Here is a 22,128-nt window from a genome sequence, read left to right as displayed (position 1 = left end):
CCTTCCTTTTAATCTTTTTTTATTGTTTTAAGCTGGAGACCCTCTCAAGAGGCAAAAATCTGGATCAAAAGCAAGGAAAAGGATAAAAAGAAAGATAATCTCAATTGTTTAAATATAAATTTACTTTTTAAAAAAGGAAATATAGTTTTATTATGATATTTGGTGGGTGCGGTGAGCGTGAGCAAAAAAAGGGTGTAGATAGAGTCTACATGGTCTCTCCTCTTTGAATCAAAATTTGTAAATACCAATAGTACCCTTATCCTCCTCTTAAAACGACATCCTCTCTTGTCGTTATCTAATAAGTTAATAACCCGCTCTTCCATAGTTCCATCTAGGGCTGGGTAAAAATATCGAAATACCGAAAAATACCGATACCGATATCGAAAAATACCGATACCCAAAATACCGATAAATTCAGTAACGGTATTGGTTTACAAAACCCGGTACCGACGGTATACCGATACCGACCGTATATTGAAAAAGTATAATTAAAATAATTCATTTTTATACATTTCTATATTATACTGGTATACCCTAAATATAAAATACTTAGTATTACCTTGCTATATAATTTATAATTTTATATAATACATTTCTAATTTTCTATAATTTATATCAATATGATATAATATTAGTAATTTAGTATATTGTATAATATGATATCATATTGTAAAATATGGTATAATATGATATAATATATTAATATCAATATGAACTATAGAGTTATGGACTATTTATGATTTATGTAATTATCTCAATCATAAATGTATATTATATTATTATTAGTATATGGTATTAGTCATTTAGCCTAACGGCCCTATTAGGTATATGACCTATACCATATACCCTAAGGTTTAAAAGATGATATAAATTAAAAAACATGTAAACTATTAAGTTATGGACTATGGAGTTATGGACTATTTATAATTTATGTAATTACCTCAATCATAAATGTATAATATGGTATAATATATTATTATTAGTATATGATATTAGCCATTTAGCCTAACGGCCCTATTAGGTATATGACCTATACCATATACTCTAAGGTTTAGAAGATGATATAAATTAAAAAACATGTAAACTATTAAGTTATTGACTATATACTATAAATTATAAAAAACATATGTAATAAAAATATAAAACTCCAAACCCCAATTGAAATTTGAAACCCCAAAATCCAAACCCTAAACCCCAAAATACATTATTTATTCATATACAAAATAAAACTTTATTTTTATTATTTTTTCTTTTTCTTTCCCCCTAACCCACGTGCCCCCCTTTCTTTTTTCTTTCTTTTCTTTTTCTTCTTCTCTCCTCCCACCGTGTCTCTTCTTTTCTTTTCTTCTTTTCTCTTCTCTTCTCTTCTTTTCCCTTCTTTTTCTTTCTGTGTGCAACCACAGCCCCAACCACCAAGTCCACCACAATCAATTCATCATCTCCAACCATTAGTCCGTGCAACCAAATGCTAGTTGGGTTTTCTCAATCAAATATCAAAACAAGTTGCTGCCCAGCCACCTTTTAAATTTGATTTCTGCAAACAGCTAGCTTAAAGCTCGAAGTCAGCCTCGCACCACCATTGACAAGTCGAGGTCGCGCAGTCTTTACGAACCCAGATCACTTGGCACGCTCCCACGTGTGCTCATCAGCCTTGGCACCCACCCCATTGCTGTGACCAATTTCAGCAGCCCAAGCTCCTTGCGCCGATCGTCGGCGCTTCAATACGAAAAACCAATCGGCATGGCCTCTGTATACACAGCTTGGATTGATCATTTTGGGGTGTGTTTGATCAATTAGTATTCAGCATCACCACCACCACCCCCTGTATACACGGCATGGCCTCTGTCGCACCCCCTCCCTCTCTCCCTCTCTCTGTCTTATCTCTCCCCCTTCTCTGTGATTTTTTTTAATTTGGCGTTGTAGTCGGACAGCCGCTCTCCGACCGATGCCGAAGTAATCGGTTACCGACCCATATCGGTCGGAATTCGGTATGGGTGTTTCGGTACGGTAACCGTACCGAACCCACCCTACTACCCTTATCCTCCTCTTAAAACGACATCCTCTCTTGTCGTTATCTAATAAGTTAATAACCCGCTCTTCCATAGTTCCATCTTCGCGACTTCGCTCACTCATCTCCTTTTCTGTTCATTCTTCAAAAATTTTGCGAGGTTTCCCTCTATCACTCTGCAACCCTAACCCACATCGCAAACACTCGAAGTCTCGAAGGCTTCTCTTCTTGGGTTAACTCTGAAACTGCTCTCAATTCTTCATCACGGTACTTTATTTCTTTCATTATCTTTTTAATTTTTTTGTTGCGTTTTCTGTTTTGGCCTTGATCCGATTAGAATAGAGAGTTTCGATTGATGCTATATGATTTCATGTTAGGAAGACACTGTGTTTTCTTGCCAGGAAGCTACTATATTTTCTCATTTCGAAGCTTTTGGAGTAGTTCTTGTATTTGAGTTATAATTTCTTGTTGGGAAGGTTTTTTATATTGCCATCTGCGTTGTAGTTATAATCTAGAGTCCTTTTAATAATTGAATGTAGTGGGTGTAATCCAATTTTGCAATCAAGTACACTCATGTATATAAGTTTCATTTTGGGACATGTTGGATCTGAGAATGAATATGTGTGTGGGTTTTCCCTATGCATTCAAATTTTACACACTTCTTTGAGGAAATAATCAAATGTGCTCTGGTTTGCCCTGTAAATGGACATTTTGAATTGATATTAACTAGGCCTAACAATTTGTTGAACAATGGAAGACAGTAAAACAATGCTCGAACTGTGGTCACTCATTTTTTTTTAATTTTTATTTTACATTTGTTGTGTATAATTTTCCATTGCACTTTATATGCTTCTTGTACTGCATGCAGTTCGTTTTCCCTCATCTATATTCACTTTGAGGTTAACATCTGTTGGGGTGTTTTTTGCGTGAATTATTTAGATGAGTTTGGTGACCGATTCTCCGGTACACTCATCTAGCAGCGATGACTTTACTGGGTTTCTTGAGAGAGCACTGGCGTCTGGTTCTTCGGATTCATCACCAGATGAAGAAGCTGATGATGACAGTGACGACAGTGACGTCGAAAGTGAGAGGTGTTGTTTAAATCTTCTTTATTTAATGTTTTAATGATGTAGAATGAGTTTTCTATTAGATACCACAGTTTAAGTTGAAGTTTTGTTTAATGCTGAAAGCTTTTTAGATACAGCTTATGAATTACCTTGCAGGACAAAAAGGCGCAAGGTCGAGAATCTGGAAAGTGTGGAGGAAACAAATGGGTCAACTTCAAAAGGAAACTCAGGTAACATTTCTGATTCAGTTTGGTAATCGTGTCCTCAGAGATTTTACTGTTTCCAATTTTTAAAAAAACTATTATGTTATTATGTGCTGAAGCTCCATAAAAAAGGATGCATATGCACACCCTGTTATTGCTTTTGAATGTAGAATATGATATTTATCATGTTTTATTTTCAGAAGTATCCACAAAGACTGATGTGTGTGCACATCCTGGTACATTTGGAAATATGTGTATGGTTTGTGGTCAGAAGTTGGATAAGGATTCTGGTGTTACATTTGGCTACATACACAAGGTACTCCTTTGGATGACTAGTTGGTGTTTAGTGGATTTTTCGGTGTCTTTTTGCTTAATTTTGGAAGCATATATGTATATGTTTTTCAATAATTTCTTTGTAGAGACATTATCACGCTCGGTCAGCTCTGGAATTACTTTTTTTTTTTTTTTTTTCATAGGAGCAATTCTTGAATTACTGATCCCCTGATGTAAGTGATAAATATACTGATAGCAAAGAAACTTGACCATTCTATGTTTCCATTTCCAGTTATACTGTACAATGAATTCCTAATCTTTTCCAAGCTTCTTTTGCATTGATATAAAATTATGATGTGGGAAACATTTGTTTCTGCAGGGATTAAGGCTAAATAATGATGAAATTGACCGTTTACGCAACCAAGACATTAAGAACTTGTTACGCCATAGAAAACTGTACTTGGTACTTGATCTAGATCACACGCTTCTAAATTCCACTCAACTGAATCATTTGACACAAGAGGAAGAATATTTAAAGAGCCAAACAGATTCTCTGCAAGGTATGTAATGTTTTCCCTTCACGTGGTACTGCTTTTGTAACATAATTAGTGTTTCAATGTCGATGCATACACCTTTCTTGCTGAGGTGTTGCTTCTTCTCTCTAGTTCTACAGGATTATGAGTAAGTAATTTAGAAGAATAATTCCTACCTTACAAAGATAGATGTTGTCTCTTGTCCCTGTTGGACTTTGCAAACTAGATACAGGTTCTCATTGATATTGTGAATTACTAAGTTTTTTATTTTTCTTAGTTTCATTTGTGTCGTAGTGTGCCTCTGACATAAACAAGGTTGACAAAGTTTTGGTTGTGCGCACATGCATGTGCACGCTCTTATATTTTTCACCAATTACTTGAATCTTTAATTTTGATTGCAATATGAAACTTGTAGATGTTCCGAAAGGCAGCCTCTTCATAGTGGACACTATGCGTATGATGACCAAGTTGAGGCCCTTTGTTAGGACATTTTTAAAGGAAGCCAGTGAAATGTTTGAGATGTACATATACACAATGGGTGACCGGTCCTATGCACATGAAATGGCTAAGCTCCTTGATCCTAGAAAAGAGTACTTCAATTCTAGAGTGATATCACGTGATGATGGTACCCAAAAACATCAAAAGGGTTTAGATGTTGTGCTTGGGCAAGATTCTGCTGTTTTGATCCTTGATGACACAGAAAATGTAAGTACTTGATCCTTGATGATACGGAAAGATTAGAAGTGCATTCAATATGTGTTTTCTAAAGAATTTTTATTTATTGAATCTTATGTTTGGATACACTGGCTATCAATTTAATGGTCTTTAAATCAGATTTTTATCTTTTGAATGGTTTTATCAATGTTGCTATCCATTATTGTAGGCATGGACAAAGCATAAGGACAATCTATTATTAATGGAAAGATATCATTTCTTTAGATCAAGTTGTCACCAATTTGGCTTCAATTGTAAGTCTCTTTCTGAGTTGAAGAGTGATGAAAGTGAGCCTGAAGGAGCTCTTGCAACTGTTCTTGAAGTTCTTAAGCGAATCCACAGTATGTTCTTTCATGTAAGTACCTCTTCCTGTCTCTATATTGATAAAAAGAAATCTTTCATGTTTTTGTGTGCTAATCTATTGTTGGTGAACCATCTGTTAGGAACTGGGGGACAATTTCATGGACAGAGATGTGAGGCAGGTGAATTTTTTTTGTTTTTTTCCAAGACTAGAACTTCACCCCTTTTTTTTGGTGTAATTTTCTTGTTATTTTAATATAAAATTTTGGAGAATTTTGTTTCTACTGCTTTCAACCCAATATAACTTGAATACAGGAGATGTGCAATGATATTAATATGGGTGTGAAATGGAATCTTCTGAATGTTATTCTTGTAGATGTTGAAAACTATTCGGAAGGAAGTGTTGAAGGGGTGTAAAATAGTTTTCAGCCGTGTTTTTCCTTCAAAATTCCAGGCTGATAATCATCATCTCTGGAAGATGGCAGAGATGTTGGGAGCCAATTGTTCAACAGAAGTGGATTCATCGGTGACACATGTGGTTGCAACAGATCCTGGAACTGAGAAATCTCGTTGGGCAGTGAAAGAAGAGAAGTTTTTGGTCCATCCTCAGTGGATTGAAGCTGCAAATTATATGTGGCAAAAGCAACCTGAGGAGAAGTTCCCTGTTATCCAAGTGAAAACCCAATGATCTATAGTTTCATTGCTAACCCTGCCCTTGTTGTGCATAGTTTGAGAGATTTGGCTCCTCTCGTTCAGTATAGATTTTAGACCTGATCTCACTTAATCAGCTCCCAAAAGTAAATGGAGCCACCATTTAATAGGCGGCACCATTGTCCCAAAAGCTATTTTAGATTGTTGAATTTCGTTTTTGAGCTGAACTAAATTTTTAACTTTTCATTATGCTAAATAGAAAAATATGACTGCTGACTAGTTGGGGAAAATTTTGGTGGTGGATCTTCCCTCGCTATATATGACAAAAATTTTGTATGCGGAACACAGCTACAGTTTTCTTATTACAAGAATACGTTAGCATATGCATTTTGTTTTTTTCTTAGATTAAGTTACTTGGCTTCTCAGCTTATGGTGACAAGCTCTTAACTCTTATCATTATAACTTTTGTAATTTTCTTTTGGGAGTTATGTTTCTCAACAGGTTTAACTTTAAATTTTTCCTTTTATTTACCCTCTTTTTTTTGGTTTTTTGGTTCTGCCGTTAGTATTTTCAGAACATTGATTTAAAATTGTTAACAGCCATGCACCATGCACATCGCTAGTGCTGGTTACAAAATAAAAGAAAGCAAAGGAGCAAGTATGGCGAGAAATATTTACATAGGGTCTAGTGGGCTATTGAATGGGCTGCACCAATTATAAAGCCTAGCCCTGTGTGTATCAAATTCGTGAAATATGCAAACCTCCACTATCACTAGCATGCTATTGCCTATTGGGACATGGGGCCAAACCTCCCATACACCTTTTGAGTCATTTGACTAACTAGCTTAAAGCCTTAAACTAGGATTATTAATACAATAATGATAATATGGGCAAGAAAACGACATACCAACCAAAATTAATAAATTATAAACTGGCAAAAAAGAAAAAACCAAGATGCATGATTATAATGAAAGAGGGGACTTATTAATTAGAGTGTTAATTAAGATGTGCTAGAGTTTGAGCTAGCTAGCTTGGCACATTGAAATATTCGTTACCTGTCTTTGTCTCATGTAGATGAGAGATCTAACATTCCACGAGGTGAAGGAGGAGAGTGATTAAAAGCAATTGCCAAGACTGGTGGGTTTAGGTTTTTGCCTTTTTGGACATAGTTATATATTTTGGGGTCGGCCACATGCATGTAGTCACAGGGCAAGAATGTCTTCGTTTGGACTTTGGAATACATATATATATATATATATAATATAGTTTGTGAATAATTAGCGGTCAATATAATTCAACACGAAAGGGACTGATCAAAATATATAAGGCATGCACTAAAGCGACGCGTGGAGGTGGAGGTGGAGGTGGAGGTGGAGGTGGAGGGGCTCAGGTCATGACCCATGACTCATGAGATGCGTGAGAGCTAGATCGACTTGTTTTGAATTTCTTGATGATCATGATGATTGATGAACTAATGTGTATATATATAACGCAATTAATGTATTTTGGGAGAACACTAGAGTAGAGCACATGTATGATATTATATGGACAATGGAAATCCCTCCACAACAGGTACAAATGTACAATATATATTAGACAGACAACAGACATATCACATATGTATGTATAATATTCATGTTTATGTTTGAACAGAAATTTGCTTGCTAGCTGCTTCCACAACCATGCTATATATAGAGTATCTCCATATTAAGAGGCTGGTGCTGATGTTGATTTCAATATCTGTATCTATATATTTATAGAATGTCTGAATGTGCATGCCTATTATTCCAATACATGCAATACCTTCCGAGTTTCGATAATGCCAATGTGAGAATCCTTTTGGCAATGCCTGTTTTAATGAAGAACCTAACATCAGAGTCTCAGAGCTTCAGAATTCAGTGACAAACAACCAAGTTGCTAATTAATGTTGCTAATTGGTAGCTAGCTAGCTAGGTTAGTTACTTAGTTTTACGGTCCTTTCCATCAAATTAATTATGCATCCACCGAAATTAATTATCCTGATGACTATCATAAGTATAGTTAATATATTAGAAGAATGACCCCTTTTCATTGAATTCATGAACCCATCAACTTGAGACTGCCTAATACACCTTTTAACTTTTTCAACCAATAAAATCATATATTAATGGATAAGAAAATTATCCTACAATTTTAATGTGGCACGCTTAATTATGATCATATCAGACGTACGTCCCCATTCATGGACATTAATTAATTAATTAATGGTGCGTTTGGATGAAGTAATTTGAAACTATTAAAGAATTCACAAATGACGAAATTAAAAATGACGTGATTTAAAATTCTAGAATTTGTAAATTCTCTTGTTTGGATAAATGTAATCATAATGAAATTTAAATACGAAATTTATAATAGTTTTATAAAAGAGTGATGGTGATAGTGGCAACAATAAAAATGATGTTTGTGGTAAGTTGACGATGGTAGTAGGGGTGATGGCCCATGAGCGGTGGGAGAAATGGTGGTGGCAAAAATTGGGGTATTAGAGGTGGTGGCAACGACGACATTGGCGGTGATGGTGATGGTGGTGGCGACGACAACAGCGATGGTGGTGGTGAAGGCATTGGTGATGGAGGCGGCGGCGGCGGTGTCAGTGTTGGTGGTGGTGGTGGCGGTGGCGGTGTCAGTGGTGGTGACGGTGGCGGCGACGGTGGTGGCAATAGTGGCGGCTACGGTGGTAGCGGCGGAGGTGGTGTTGGTGGTGGTGGCAGCCGGCAGTGGTAGTGGTGGTGGTGGTGTCGGTGGTGGTGATGGTGACGGTGGCGGCGGTGGCGGTCGTAGTAGTGGCAGAGGTGGTGGTGGCGGCGAAGGTGGTGTCGGTGGTTGTGGTGGTGATGGTGGCGGCGGAGATGGCGGTGGTGGTGGCAGTGGTGGTGACGATGGTGGTGGTGGTAGTGGTAGTGGTGGTGGTATTGTAATTAATTGGCAAGGTAATGGGTAGACACGACTTTTTTTTTATTTTTATAAAAATTGGAATTTTGAAAATGACACCAATTTAGGTGGAATTTAAACTTGAAATTTATAGCCTTCAAATCCCAAGTTTTTTTCCACATAGAATTTACAAAATTCTATATGTATGGACCCAAACAAGGAAATTAGAGCATGTAATTTCTTAAATGCTGAGTTTTGTTTAAATTCCAAGTTTTTTTTCTCCATCCAAACACACCATAATAGAACCAAAATTTCAACCTTGGGCTGGGCCTGGGCCGGCCGGCTTCTAGCTCATGTCATGACTCATGACTCATGAGTCATCAGTGCTTTTAATGGCTATTAAATGCTAATTTGCTGCGACAAGTAACAACTAACAAGTTTGAAGACTAAATAATTTACATTTACACCCATTAAAATTTATTGTCTTTTTACATATATTTTTTAAAATTTTAAAAATTACACATATATCTTTTAAGATTTTAAAATTATTATACATAACTTTCTATAGGGCCTACAGTGAGACGAAAAATTATAAAAAAAATATATAAAAAAGCATACTAAAGGTTGAAATAGCTTAATAAAATTATTTAAAGTGTAAGGTCCAACCTCAATATAAATAATTTTTTTTTGTTTATTTATTATTTTCTCTTGCAGAGAGTTATATACAATAGTTTTGAAATCTTAAAAAATATATGTTTAATTTTTAAAATTTCATAAGATATAGGTGAAAAAATGATAAATGTAAATGTAAATAACTTTAGAAAATTATTGGTTGGACAAATTAATGCCAATTTGGTATGCTCTCTGTACATGTACCAGTCAAAATCAAACATTTGAGAGACGTGGCAAGTAATTAACAAGTGATAATGATGTTGACACTTGGGGATATTGTCGTTACTACTTTACTATTGGTATAATAGTATTAGCTAGTCAATCACATTCACCCTGCCCTGAGATGCTTAATTAATTGTCATCTAGCTACTTAGCTAGCTTGTGCCATGTGATTGAGTATGCATCAATATGCATTGGGTACGTGGTGTGTGTAATTTCAACTTTTAATTTCTTCATCATCAACTTTGAGTGAGAATTGAATTATTTGATCGAGATTGTAAGTAGATCGAGGTTTCTATCATCAACCATATATATCTGCATGTTTGCGAGTTGCATTATTGATCGAGTGGCCAAATTTTGATAGCTTATCTTCAACAGCGACTCAATGTCTCAATGAGGATAAGACCCTATATATGACAATTTTGTGACTTGTGAGTTGTGACTGTCCTCCTTCGCCAAACACAGTTAATTATCACCATGCAAGTACTGATTTTCATTTTCATCAAACGTTAATTAATTCCTTTGTAGCTTTCTTTCACTTTCATTTTCACCTTTAATAATATATGCATGTCACGTAGCCCCCTCATCAAACATGCATGAACATGGACCCTCCTGTTTCAATTGGACCACTTGCTTCATGCCTTGTAATCTCATATATAATTACAAAATAAAAGGATGAAAATGGGATTGTGACAAGTGTTCGGTCAATTATGGTGGTAGACTAGTTATGCGCGCCTTCTTAATCTCATATATTCTAATTATATTATTATCATATTTATTCCGCCTAGCTAGCCTCTAACTATATATGGTGGCAATTAACTGACAATAATTATATTTATTCTGCATGTCAATTATATGCAGATTAGTATACATTTATATATTATTTTAGTTGAGGTAGATATAATAATATATATATATATATATGTCAAATGCAAAAGACATAGTGTACGGGGACGTTTGAGATCAATTACTCGCTTCAAAATTCAAATGCCTATGTGGTCACGCTTATTTCCAAAATCGCAAATATGTGGATCTTAATCTCTTATTTCCCTCTGAGGGCCACGCTTACAGACTTAGAGTTAAATAATCGTTTAGCCTAATTAATTAAGGTATTGAATCTTGATCAGATGAATTAATTAAAATTTATTATAACCCTCCAAGACCTTAAACTGGCTATACTCAGCTGCTTTGTAAATGATACTCGGATTAATTAGGCCGAATTATATAAATATGCAACCTAACTTGGATTGGAGCTTGCTGGGACGACGATACTACTCATAATTTCACTTAGATTTTAATCTCTTCCGTACACGGCCACTGGTGGTGTAAAATTAATTAGTAATGTATTGTCTGATCTCTATAATTATAAGGTTCATTCTTCTCTTCTTGGCCAAAAAAAAAAAAAAGGTTCATTCTTCTCATTGGTTTATTGTGAAACACCTTAATTTGATCACAAATAATTAAATTATGATTGAATATGTGTGGACTTAATTCGATCCCTTCCAGAAGTACAGATTAAAAATTAAGAAAGCGTAGCCTTGAAACTGCAACAATCACGGACCTGCAGACATCTAGCATCCTCCTGCAGTCCTGCTGCTACTTCTGCGATTTGACTATTTGAGATTAATTAATTAATTAAATATCAATATATTTAATTTATATACATATAGTATGCAGTTATGCACCAATAATTTGAATAAACTTGTCTTATTGTTAATTTGTTTTAATAATTTGGTTTCTCGATCGAGCTCATGCTTTGGCGATGGATCGACTATGGTTGTCACATCTTGTGACTTACTGACTTGAGTGTTAAACAGTATATGCATATTATATATCATATATCTTCTTTCTCTCTCCCTGGTGACACCACACAGGTGGCATCCCAGGGGCAGGTAAGTTTTACTCATATATATATATATATATGATCCACCTACACCTGGGTCAGTCTCTGCCAATCCAGCAGACCACAAAAATATATAGACACATTAATTTCGAGTACCACATGCATGTATGCATGGTGGCAAACACGCAAAGTGGCTGATAGGAATTAAAATGAATTAAAATCGGTTTGATCTCTTGATTATTTAAAAAACGAACTATTACCTCGATCTCAATTCTCTATTCTCATCGCTGGTGTTTACTCGTTAGGCTGTTAGCTAGCTGATTCGCATACACATGATTAATTAGATATTAATTACACTCAAATCATACTATAATATTAAAAGAAATGCATGGCTCTTTGTTCTAAAAAGATAAAAGAGAAGATAAATTTAGTGAAATAAGAAAGAAAGGAAGAAACCAGACATTATTGAAATGGAATTGAAAGTGTCAAAGTGCATGTGGGTGGAAAATGAAATTTTGTCTGGTTGTGGACTGTGGATTGGCCACCAAACACGAGGTGGGCTAATCAACTCAACTGGGCAATGGCCATACACTTTCTAGATTCATCATCATCACAAATATTGACCAAACAAATTACACCTGTAACTTAATTTTTACCATATTATGCAAATAATTAAGCTACTTAATTACAATTAATTTCTTCAAATCAAGCCTCTCTGTCATGAAAATTAAGTGTCCGCCACGCCACTACTGCTGCTGTTGATCTTTCATTTTTATTTTTTTGAAACTGATTAACGTACATTTCTCATTTGATTTTTCTTTTTTTAAAACGCAAATCCACAATTCTTTTTAATTAGAATGTATGCAGCAGTTTCTTTGTCCAAAAGGCATGCCCAGCAGTTTCTTATATAATAGAAATACCGCAGTGATCAAATACATTAAGGAAATTATGAGATGCACGTTTTTTGTAAACCTGGTCACTTTTGATTGGTCTGTGGACCGTATATAGGGTTTACTATTAATTGCAGGAGGTAGACATTTCAAATTTGTCTTACAGGAAGAAGATTATGAATTAGTATTGGATATGGACACATTAATTGCACGTTATGATCCAGCTTATATACACACTAAACTTGTTCGTCACCATATTGAATTCCCAAGACAATAATATAATATTGAATTCCCAGAGTCTTGAGAGGCTTTAAGTCTTCGATCAAGTCGATCCATGCATAAAACATGCACAAACTTGTATATTTGTTTTAAAATTAATAAAATGAAAAATGGGAAGCATTCACATATATGTTTCGAGCTATATATAAACGAAAGAAGAACCCGCTATATATAATTAATCATTTACAAATTAATAGCTGAATTTAATTACTAACGAATATTGTACACAATATTAATACTGTTGTAGGACAAGTAACGTACGCTTGATGCATGATATATATAGGTCGGCACTATCAATTAATTCACCAATTAATATTGTACGCACGTAGTTATGAACGTTATTATGATCATCACCTACTATCAATTAATATTGTTCGATACAGATGGCGACTATATTTACACCCAATTAAGATCGATAACTGAAAATGAGAAGCGACCCTAATTTAGCCTAATTCAACATGTAGATGATGATCGATGATGATCGTGATGGCTTGCTCACAAAAGTTTTCATCTATAATATATGATAGCTAGGTGAATTTTATATTAGCTTGATGGAGAAATAGCAACAAATATCATTCTTATATATTATATATATACATACAGACTTCTTCTATTGAAGTATATCTTTTAAGATTTTTTACAAAAATGATCTTTGAAATAGAACCTAAAAAATAAACGATTCGAATTTTGAAATTATATAGTGCCAGTGGGCCCAACAGAGTAGTTAATTTTGTATTAACTTACTAATTAGTTAATTTTAGAGCATTCTTGATATATGACGAGAGCAGTTTTGCTCACCCCCTTTAACTTAGGTGTATGCTCACCTCTTATTTAAAAAACTGCCATGTGTTTAAAAAATTAACCATGAGTTAATATATTATATTTAATTATTTTTAATATTATAATGATGAGAGAGAAAAATAATTTGACAGCTCTTTTCTACTTTTACCCTTATTTTTTATTACTCAACTTTTTTTTCACTTTTTTACTACCCATTAATTTCTCTCTTCTCTTTTATTTAATTATTTCTAATAATTTTTGAAATAAATTAAATAAAAGAGAAGAGAGAAGTTAATTATTTCTAATAATATATATTGTGCCGATGATGTTACTGGAAATACACCTGAGTTAAAGGGGGTGAGCAAAACTGCTCTCTATATATATATATATGTGAAAGGGATTAATACCATCTTGCTCCCCCGACTATTACACTTGTATCAGTTTGCTCCCCAGACTTCTAATTTGGAAAATTAAGGACTCTGACTTTTTCAATTTTGCCAATTGAGGTTCTTTTGTCAATTTACACATTTTTTATCCAAATCTTTGAGGGCAAAATGGTCCCTTCCAATTAGATCTTATCATTTTTTCCTCATGCATCATTTTTCCTCTTTTATTTCTTACTAAAATTTACTTGATCATCTCGACATTTTAGATGAAAAATGTATAAATTGACGGAATAACCTTAATTGGAAAAATTGAAAAAATCAGGGTCCTTAATTTTCCAAATTAGAAGTTTGGGGAGCAAACTGATACATGTGTAATAGTCTGGGGAGCAAAATGACATTAATCCCTATGTGAAATGATGTAAAATGGTAGACTTTAGTGCTATATATTAACATATATCGATCATCACGAGGAATTCATGATGCGTAGGAGTTTTAATTGCATTAATTGACAGTCTACCACATATAAATGGAGAATGTCTCGATGGTACGTTGTGATGATTGATATTTTTATGGTATTATGTATGGTATATATACAATACTTTTTTTTTTGGCCAAGGTATATATATAATACTTAATTATTGGTATATGATTTGGTATTTTAATTGGTCCACCATAAGCTTCAGTGCTTCACTACCACGTATCTTTATTAATGCATACAACTTGGTCGTCCATCTACTTTATGCATCATCGCACAATCCTAATGCATGCGAAGAGGGGTGATTTAATTCGATCCACACATTCGATGTGATATATGCATTATTGGTTATTATTGCTACCCTACGTATAACATATGTATGTATGAACCTTATAATATATAATATGATTTCCAATTCTAAATTAAAAAGAGACAAATAATAAGCTTTTTCATCTCTACTTTAATTACCAGTTTAATTAACGGAACCTGAATTAGCTATTTATATATAATATATATCCAAGGCTGCAAGCTTCTTCATAACTTCATTCATCAATCTGGTTGTTGAGAATATTTTCAAATGAAATAATATTGATCGGAACTGGATCCATATGTTCTAAAAGTAAAAATAAAAACAAAAATGAAGAAAAATTGAAGGGTGTGTGGGTCAACAACTGGCTAAACCAAAGGACATGAATTAACAAGCACAGCTGCACGTACAAACATATATGTTTCATTGTTTTGTTGGAGCGGGACACTCACCCTACTTAACACAACGGTTAGGAAACCAGAAAAAACCCCAACACTACTTTTCTTCCATTTTTTAATTCTCCTGTTTGCTTGCTCAATAGTCAATACCATATATGCGTAAACAGCATCATCATTAACATTAATAACGTGCTGAATTAAGTTCATGATTCGTGCTTGACAAAATTCATATTAATTAATTAAGATTAATTTAATAGAGAGTGGTTTCAAACTGTGAGTGCCAAACGTGTCACATAGCATGGCCGCCATAGAAAAAGGTGGGATGCATGGGCTGGACCCGGTTCAGTCTCTCACGGACTCACTCTCACAGCAACCCAATTTGCAGTTCCTGGCAATTTCGATCTTGGTTCAGACTCCAGACTTGACTCTGGAGTCTGGAGAGACGGCCCAATTTTAGTGCTTCATAGTTGGTCCATATTATAATAATATTACTTTGGAGTTGGAAGTTGGAACGTACCAACAAATTTTATGCCTCAAGTCGATCATGTGTGGAAAATAATTCATACTTATCTCTTGCCTCACTGCAGAGGGTAACTATTGGTGCCCTATATTACTAAAGCAAGCCAAGATATTTTTGAGAAAATAATTTTTAAATACAAGTTGTTGGTCCAAGACAAAAAAACAAGCGACAAGATCCACTAGAAGCTCTATTGTATTTTAGCCTTCCAAATTTCAATCTAGTGGTTCTATGTTTTCTGTTCATTCGAAATGCGGCTACAAGTGATCACCAATAATCCAATATGTGCAACCAATGCTGTCACTCTCTATGCTCCAAAAATAATAATAGTGCCTACAACATAATATAAAAAACCTCAAAAATTATATATTGTGTGCCCCGTTTCTCACCCACAGAATACGAAGCTCATTGTACGTATATAATATCAGTAAAAAATAAAACATAATAAGTTACCTCTCTTTCTTTTTATAGAAAAAATCTATTGATATTAAAATTAATTCAATACGAATCTATATCTGGCACCTGGATTCATATCTTGTTGTTTCTCTATATTAAGAAATGTAAGTGCACATGGCCAAAAAAAAAATGTAAGTGCAAAATAATCAATTCGTGGTCCTACTACTTTCACCAAATAAAAATCGTTTTTTTTTTTTTCCCCATTTTGAAGGAATTGGGTATTAAATTATGAAAATTAGAATTGAAGTATTTACCATACATAAAATGAAAGGTTAGGTAGGGACCCTACCTTCCATCAGATGATGAGACCATGCATGCATGAGGTCCACATCCTCTCAAAGCTGACTCATCACTTACACCAACTGCCAAATGTGCGAATCGCGAGGCCCCACTTGAATTATAGGCGACATGTGTCACTTACCCATTGGTAGGTCCAAAATGCATTTCACCTTATTTTGAATACATTTTCACATACATTCTAAGTTCCTAACCCAACCCAACGTATTATTATTTGTATTGTGTTGGGGGATATTATTGTCACGCTCTCATTCTTCAGTTCAGGTTTATAAGTTTATTACATTTTAGGCTTTCCATAAAGAACAGTATTCGGGTCATCTCATTTTTCAAAATTACAATTTCGGTAATGTCGGCACATAATTAGAACTATTCATTTTTAAAATTACTTATTATAAATTATTTTTGTAAACAATTAACTCAATTAAAAATTATTTGGTTATATAATTATTGTCGATTAAATAGAAAAAATCAACGATTTAGTTAAAAAATTACTTTTTAATTAAAAATTATCAATTTTTTTTATTTATTTAACAACAGTTATATAATTAAATAATTATTAAATAATTTAATTTTTTTATAAAAATAATTTTTAATATGTTATCTAAACAATAAACAGTTTCGACCGAGCATTGTCCAAATTAAAATTTAAGAGACGGGGTGACCTTGGGTACCGCAGGGTCAACCAAGTACTGTCCTTCCATAAAAGTGAAATTTCTCAGGAACTCCCAGAAGTTAATTTAGTGCTTATCTTATATCACCTTTACCGATTCACAGATCCAAAGACAGATTGGGGAAAAGCTTATCACAGAGACGTGTGGCCCACAGAAGGAAAAACGACCCAGTGTGGCAAAACCTCCACCAAGGACAGAGTCGTAATAACACACCCTTACTCCAGAGAGCCAAGACCGAAACCCAAGCAAAACCTCACACGTGTCACAAACCGGCCAAGACGTCAAAACCAATAACACGCATACGAGTTTGGACACGTACCCAACATCCCGTCTGATGAAGGCAGTCACGCGAGGGTCAAAACCGTAATTTCACAGAGAAGAGTAGTATATAACGAGAGGCTAGTAAAGCGAAAGAGAAAATAGAGAGATTGGGAAAATCCAATAGAAGCTAAAAAAGAGCTGAGGTTCTGAGGTGGTTTTGTTTTGCAACCCCAAAATTTGAAGGGTATATCATCTTTAGCAAGGTGAGGGTGTTTAGGGAATGCAGAGAGATGAGAGGAGCTTCGGGAGCAAAGCCTGAGCTGTGTGTGCATGCCAAGCGCTGCATCGGCGGCAGGAATTGCCACCGCAAACACGTTGAAGACGGGTGATCCATTTGTGTCTTCATTCATTTCGTTGTCACCCCTTTTTTCTCTCTCAGAAAATCAATCAAACACATAGCTAGTGCTTTTAGCTTTAATTTCCTTTAATTTTTAGTCGATCAAGTACAAATGTCCAATCCAAAAGGCGGAGACAGCGGCAGCTCTTCCAGCTTGCTCCACGGCAAGTACGAGCTGGGCCGGCTTCTGGGTCACGGCACGTTCGCTAAGGTCTACCATGCCCGGAACCTGAAGAGCGGCAAAAGCGTGGCCATGAAGGTGGTCGGCAAAGAGAAGGTGATAAGGGTGGGGATGATGGACCAGATCAAGAGGGAAATCTCGGTGATGAGGATGGTGAAGCACCCCCACATCGTGGAGCTTCACGAGGTGATGGCCAGCAAGTCGAAGATCTATTTCGCCATGGATCTGGTCCGAGGCGGCGAGCTCTTCGCCAAGATTGCGAAAGGTCGGTTGAGAGAAGACGTGGCCAGAGTTTACTTCCAGCAGCTGATTTCAGCCATCGATTTCTGCCACAGCCGCGGAGTCTACCACCGAGATCTGAAGCCCGAAAACCTTCTTCTCGACGAAGATGGCAATTTGAAGGTGACAGATTTCGGGCTGAGTGCTTTCTCTGAGCACTTGAAGCAAGATGGGCTTTTGCACACCACCTGTGGTACACCGGCTTATGTGGCTCCGGAGGTGATTGGGAAGAAGGGTTACGACGGAGCCAAGGCTGATCTTTGGTCCTGTGGGGTAATTCTTTATGTGCTTCTTGCTGGGTTTCTGCCATTTCAAGACGACAATCTGGTGGCCATGTATAGGAAGATTTACAGGGGAGACTTCAAATGTCCGCCATGGTTTTCCTCGGAGGCCCGAAGACTCGTCACCAAGCTTCTCGATCCCAACCCCAGCACCAGAATCACCACTTCTAAAATCATGGATTCCTCCTGGTTCAAGAAATCAGTACCCAAGAGCGTAAGGACCAAACAGGAGCAGGAATTCGACGAGAGCTACGAGAAGACGAATTCGAAGCAGACGGAGACTCTGAACGCTTTCCATATAATTTCGTTGTCGGAGGGGTTCGATTTGTCGCCGTTGTTCGAGGAGAAGAAGAGGGAGGAGAGGGAGGAGCTGAGATTCGCGACGACGAGGCCGGCGAGCAGCGTGATTTCGACACTGGAGGAGGTGGCGAGGGCTGGGAAGTTCAGGGTCAAGAAGAGCGACTCCATGGTCAGGCTGCAGGGGCAGGAGAGCGGCCGCAAGGGGAAGTTGGCGATTGCGGCGGAGATATTCGCCGTGACGCCGTCGTTTTTGGTGGTCGAGGTCAAGAAGGACAATGGGGATACCTTGGAGTATAACCAGTTCTGCAGCAAGGAGCTCAGACCGGCGCTCAAGGACATCGTGTGGACGTCGCCCGCCGAGATCAAATCTACGCCTGCTTGATTAAAAGCATTAAGGTTTCAGATTGTTCATGTGAATTGTGATTATTGTTATTGTTATTGTTGTCTGAATCGATTCAATTTGAAGTTTCAAAAAAAATTGAAACTGGGACTACCCAAGCCACCCAGTTCAGCTTATCAGCTATGGTGATTGGTGTCTTTCTCTCTGTCTTTTTTATGACAATTATGTTTGTGTTATGTGGGTGTGAAACTGTTGCTGCTCTGCTTGTGTTTTGTGGTGAAATGTGAATTACTAAATCAATTAATTTTATATGTGAATATGTCATATGTGCAAGTTAATTTCACATATGGACTGTGCTTTGTTTTATCTTATTATTCTATGTAGAGTGATAATCACTAAAGAAAGTGACAACTTAAAATTTTGTCATGATTTCTTTTCTTATAAGAATCATGGGGTCTAATAAAGTTGCAAGATCTGTTCGTTCTTTCAAAGAAAGTTTACGAAACTCTTTTACTTTACACGTGAGCAACCAGTACTTTTGGCCCCTGGTGCCAAATTTAGCCTACCAAAACAAGACTGATGAAGACCAATTGCTTTTCCCTGTCAATACTACAGAGTTGGGAAGCTACGTGGCTTTGCCTGATTGGCTACTCCATGGATATCTCATCCACCATCTGCTCAATTATTGTCCTCCATTGCCTTTTTTTCCACTGGAGGCGTCCTCCTTCTCCAACTAACCCTTCCCATTATTATTACCAAAATGAAAATAAAGGAATTTTTCAACAATTATGATTTAGACTAGTAGAGAGACTTTATTTAGACTTATTTTTTGTGCAATAGTAAATGTACAATACCAAGCGACTGGGTTGACTTAAGCTGGGAAATGAGTTAAGACTTGAGAGTATAATTGTTTAAAATTATACCCCTCTCGTTGAACATAGACATTTTTATCATAAGGTTCATAATTTTTCTCCTTCCACCATCAAAGACTACTAATGGCCCCATAATAATCATATGATTCATAGCATAGCATTCATAATTAAGGTGTAGCTACTTTTATTTGAATTTTGGTTGTGGTCCTTGTGAATATAGATTAACGTCGTCCTTTACACTTGCTCATGCTTCAGTTTGTGGTCCATTCATTCATTTAAAGCCTAGCCATTATAGAAACTAAAATTCAATTCTCAACCTACTCGAATTGGTCTGGGTCAGCTGTCTCTCTCTCTCTCTCTCTGTAAGAGATTATTGGGAGGGCCTTAATTTGTCGCGAGTGTGCAAAACAGAGAAGCACCCCCTTCAACCAATTGGTAGCATATAAGTACCAAGTGGGAATAATAAGACCGTGATGAGTAGTGACTTGTGAGTAGCCAATTTTGATTCTGAGGCAGGCAGGGCACATGGGTTTCAGACTTTCAGGGTTTGGCATTACCTTTCAACTTATACTAGAATTATTTCTATGTTTTGTTGGTGGTGGTGGTGTTACAATATGCATATGCTGATGGACTGAGGTGTCCATCACATATATATAATAATAGTAACAATAATATGAAAATGTTTTATTAGAAACAAAATATATACTGACAGAATTATAAACACAACATTTCTTGGGTTTCTTCTGTTGCTCATATATATGTGAATACTGGGGAAGGTTACTTCATATACCATCTATTACTAATATGATGAATGATTGACAATCAACTCTGTCATTATGCCTTCCAATTGTCAGTTTGTAACTGTGTTTCTTGATTTTAAATTGCATTATTAAGGGGAACCCTGCATAAAGGGTCAGTACAAGTTAAGCATGATGATTTAAAAAAGGTGGGTGTGGCTGTTTATTACTATTGATTACTAAAACAAGTTGATTAGGCAGTGGTTCATAATTAATTCAGTGTGTGTATATTACAGCCGAGTACAATGCAAGGAATCTGAGAAAAACTTCTATAGGGAATCAAGAATTTGGTAGAAAACAAGTAGATATACCATAGAGTTGTTATTGTTTATTTTTTTTATTTTTGGTCAACATAGAGTTGTTATTGATTGGATTGGACCTGTTCAAGCCTTCAAGGTTCAATTCTCAGTTGTCATACAGCTCTGTGGCTTCTAATGATGGGACTTCCTCTTAAATTAGGTTATGGACCTGTGGCATTTTTATCTTATTAGCTGGCTTTATCAGTTCTCATCTTCCCTCTCTGTTAATATTACCATCCATTGTCCTTAAATACTATTAATTTACCCTTTTAAAGGCTCTTGTGGTTGCTTGGAATTGCATACTGCATCTGCAAATGCAATATCCCCACCCTAGGAATTAGGACACTGCACTCTAACAGTGACAGACAAATTATGGTAGAGTTGTCATTGTCCCAACAAATTGGTTAATTATATAGTTAGGTGCAGCATGCATGTGACAATGCTATGCTGGAATGGCATGAAAAAACAAGAGAGCTGGCTCATTGCTTTGGTTGCCTTTCTATGATGATCAAGACAAGTTAAAGAACACGATTCAGGGTTTTGTCATGTATGTCAGTGTGTCTATGCTTCTTTGTTCAATTCAAAGATATCTGCCAGATAGGAAAAAACTGCCTTTTCCGGCCAGTTTGAGAGCAGTTTTCATCAACCTAGTGGCTAGTGTTCTTAACCACAATGATAACTAGATTGAAATTTTCATGGGCCTTGAAACCTTGACAATTAGTGATGCCTAATTATTGTACAAATAGGATCCCAACTAATACAAATACCCATCATGAGTTGAACTGTTGGTAGAATGACTGATAATCCCTCCCAACAACCACTACGTACCAGGAATTATGAACCATGTTTGCGATATAATTGTGCTCCCTAAATCCTAAATCTTTTTCTTTCATACAATGGGATCAATATCCCAAAGATAGTCAATTATTGCTAAAGAGGACAAAAATTAAAGGTAGATTGACTTTCATGATCAACCTAGTTGGGTGCCTATTTAGTCCAATTGGTACTCAAGTATTATTGAGACCAGCGCAGATTATAATGCAAAGCGTTAGACAAGTGATGTAGATGTATGTTTGAATGTGTACTCCATATCAACTATACCATAATATAACATATTACAGATCATGTGGTAATAGTGCCCCAATTTGGATAGGATTTGTGTGAGTTTCTTTTACGAATAAATTACCTTTTTTGCCCTTTCCTTTTTGGTAATAAAGGCTCCGTTGCGTTTGATCGTCTAGCAAATATTTGTTATTGGGCCTCAATCACCTCATGA

General features: G+C 36.0%; 2 protein-coding genes across 6 annotated transcripts; both read left to right on the top strand.

Annotated features, from left to right (window-relative positions):
* Window positions 1-1,374: 1,374 nt before the first annotated feature.
* On the top strand, window positions 1,375-6,130 carry CPL4 (C-terminal domain phosphatase-like 4). 5 transcript variants are annotated; one of them, XM_086245259.1, is made up of 9 exons: window positions 1,375-2,275; window positions 2,948-3,099; window positions 3,232-3,305; window positions 3,482-3,594; window positions 3,931-4,111; window positions 4,500-4,789; window positions 4,968-5,153; window positions 5,242-5,280; window positions 5,475-6,130. In XM_086245259.1, exons 2-9 carry the CDS (start codon window positions 2,948-2,950, stop codon window positions 5,784-5,786), a joined length of 1,347 nt encoding a protein of 448 aa, XP_086101385.1. In that variant the 5' UTR covers window positions 1,375-2,275; the 3' UTR covers window positions 5,787-6,130. The 5 variants fall into 5 exon arrangements, with proteins under 5 accessions (XP_086101385.1, XP_086101388.1, XP_086101386.1 ...); XM_086245262.1 differs by having other exon boundaries at window positions 3,213-3,305; window positions 3,479-3,594; XM_086245260.1 differs by having other exon boundaries at window positions 3,207-3,305; window positions 3,479-3,594.
* Window positions 6,131-17,256: 11,126 nt separating this feature from the next.
* SIP3 (SOS3-interacting protein 3) lies at window positions 17,257-19,120 on the top strand. The gene has a single exon (XM_086242823.1). It carries the CDS (start codon window positions 17,616-17,618, stop codon window positions 18,924-18,926), a length of 1,311 nt encoding a protein of 436 aa, XP_086098949.1. The 5' UTR covers window positions 17,257-17,615; the 3' UTR covers window positions 18,927-19,120.
* The last annotated feature ends 3,008 nt before the right edge of the window (window positions 19,121-22,128 follow it).

Source organism: Dryas octopetala, chromosome 5, assembly GCF_963921425.1.
Source record: "Dryas octopetala chromosome 5, drDryOcto1.1, whole genome shotgun sequence".
Lineage (NCBI taxonomy): Eukaryota > Viridiplantae > Streptophyta > Magnoliopsida > Rosales > Rosaceae > Dryas > Dryas octopetala.
This window is presented reverse-complemented; position numbering and strand designations above follow the sequence as displayed.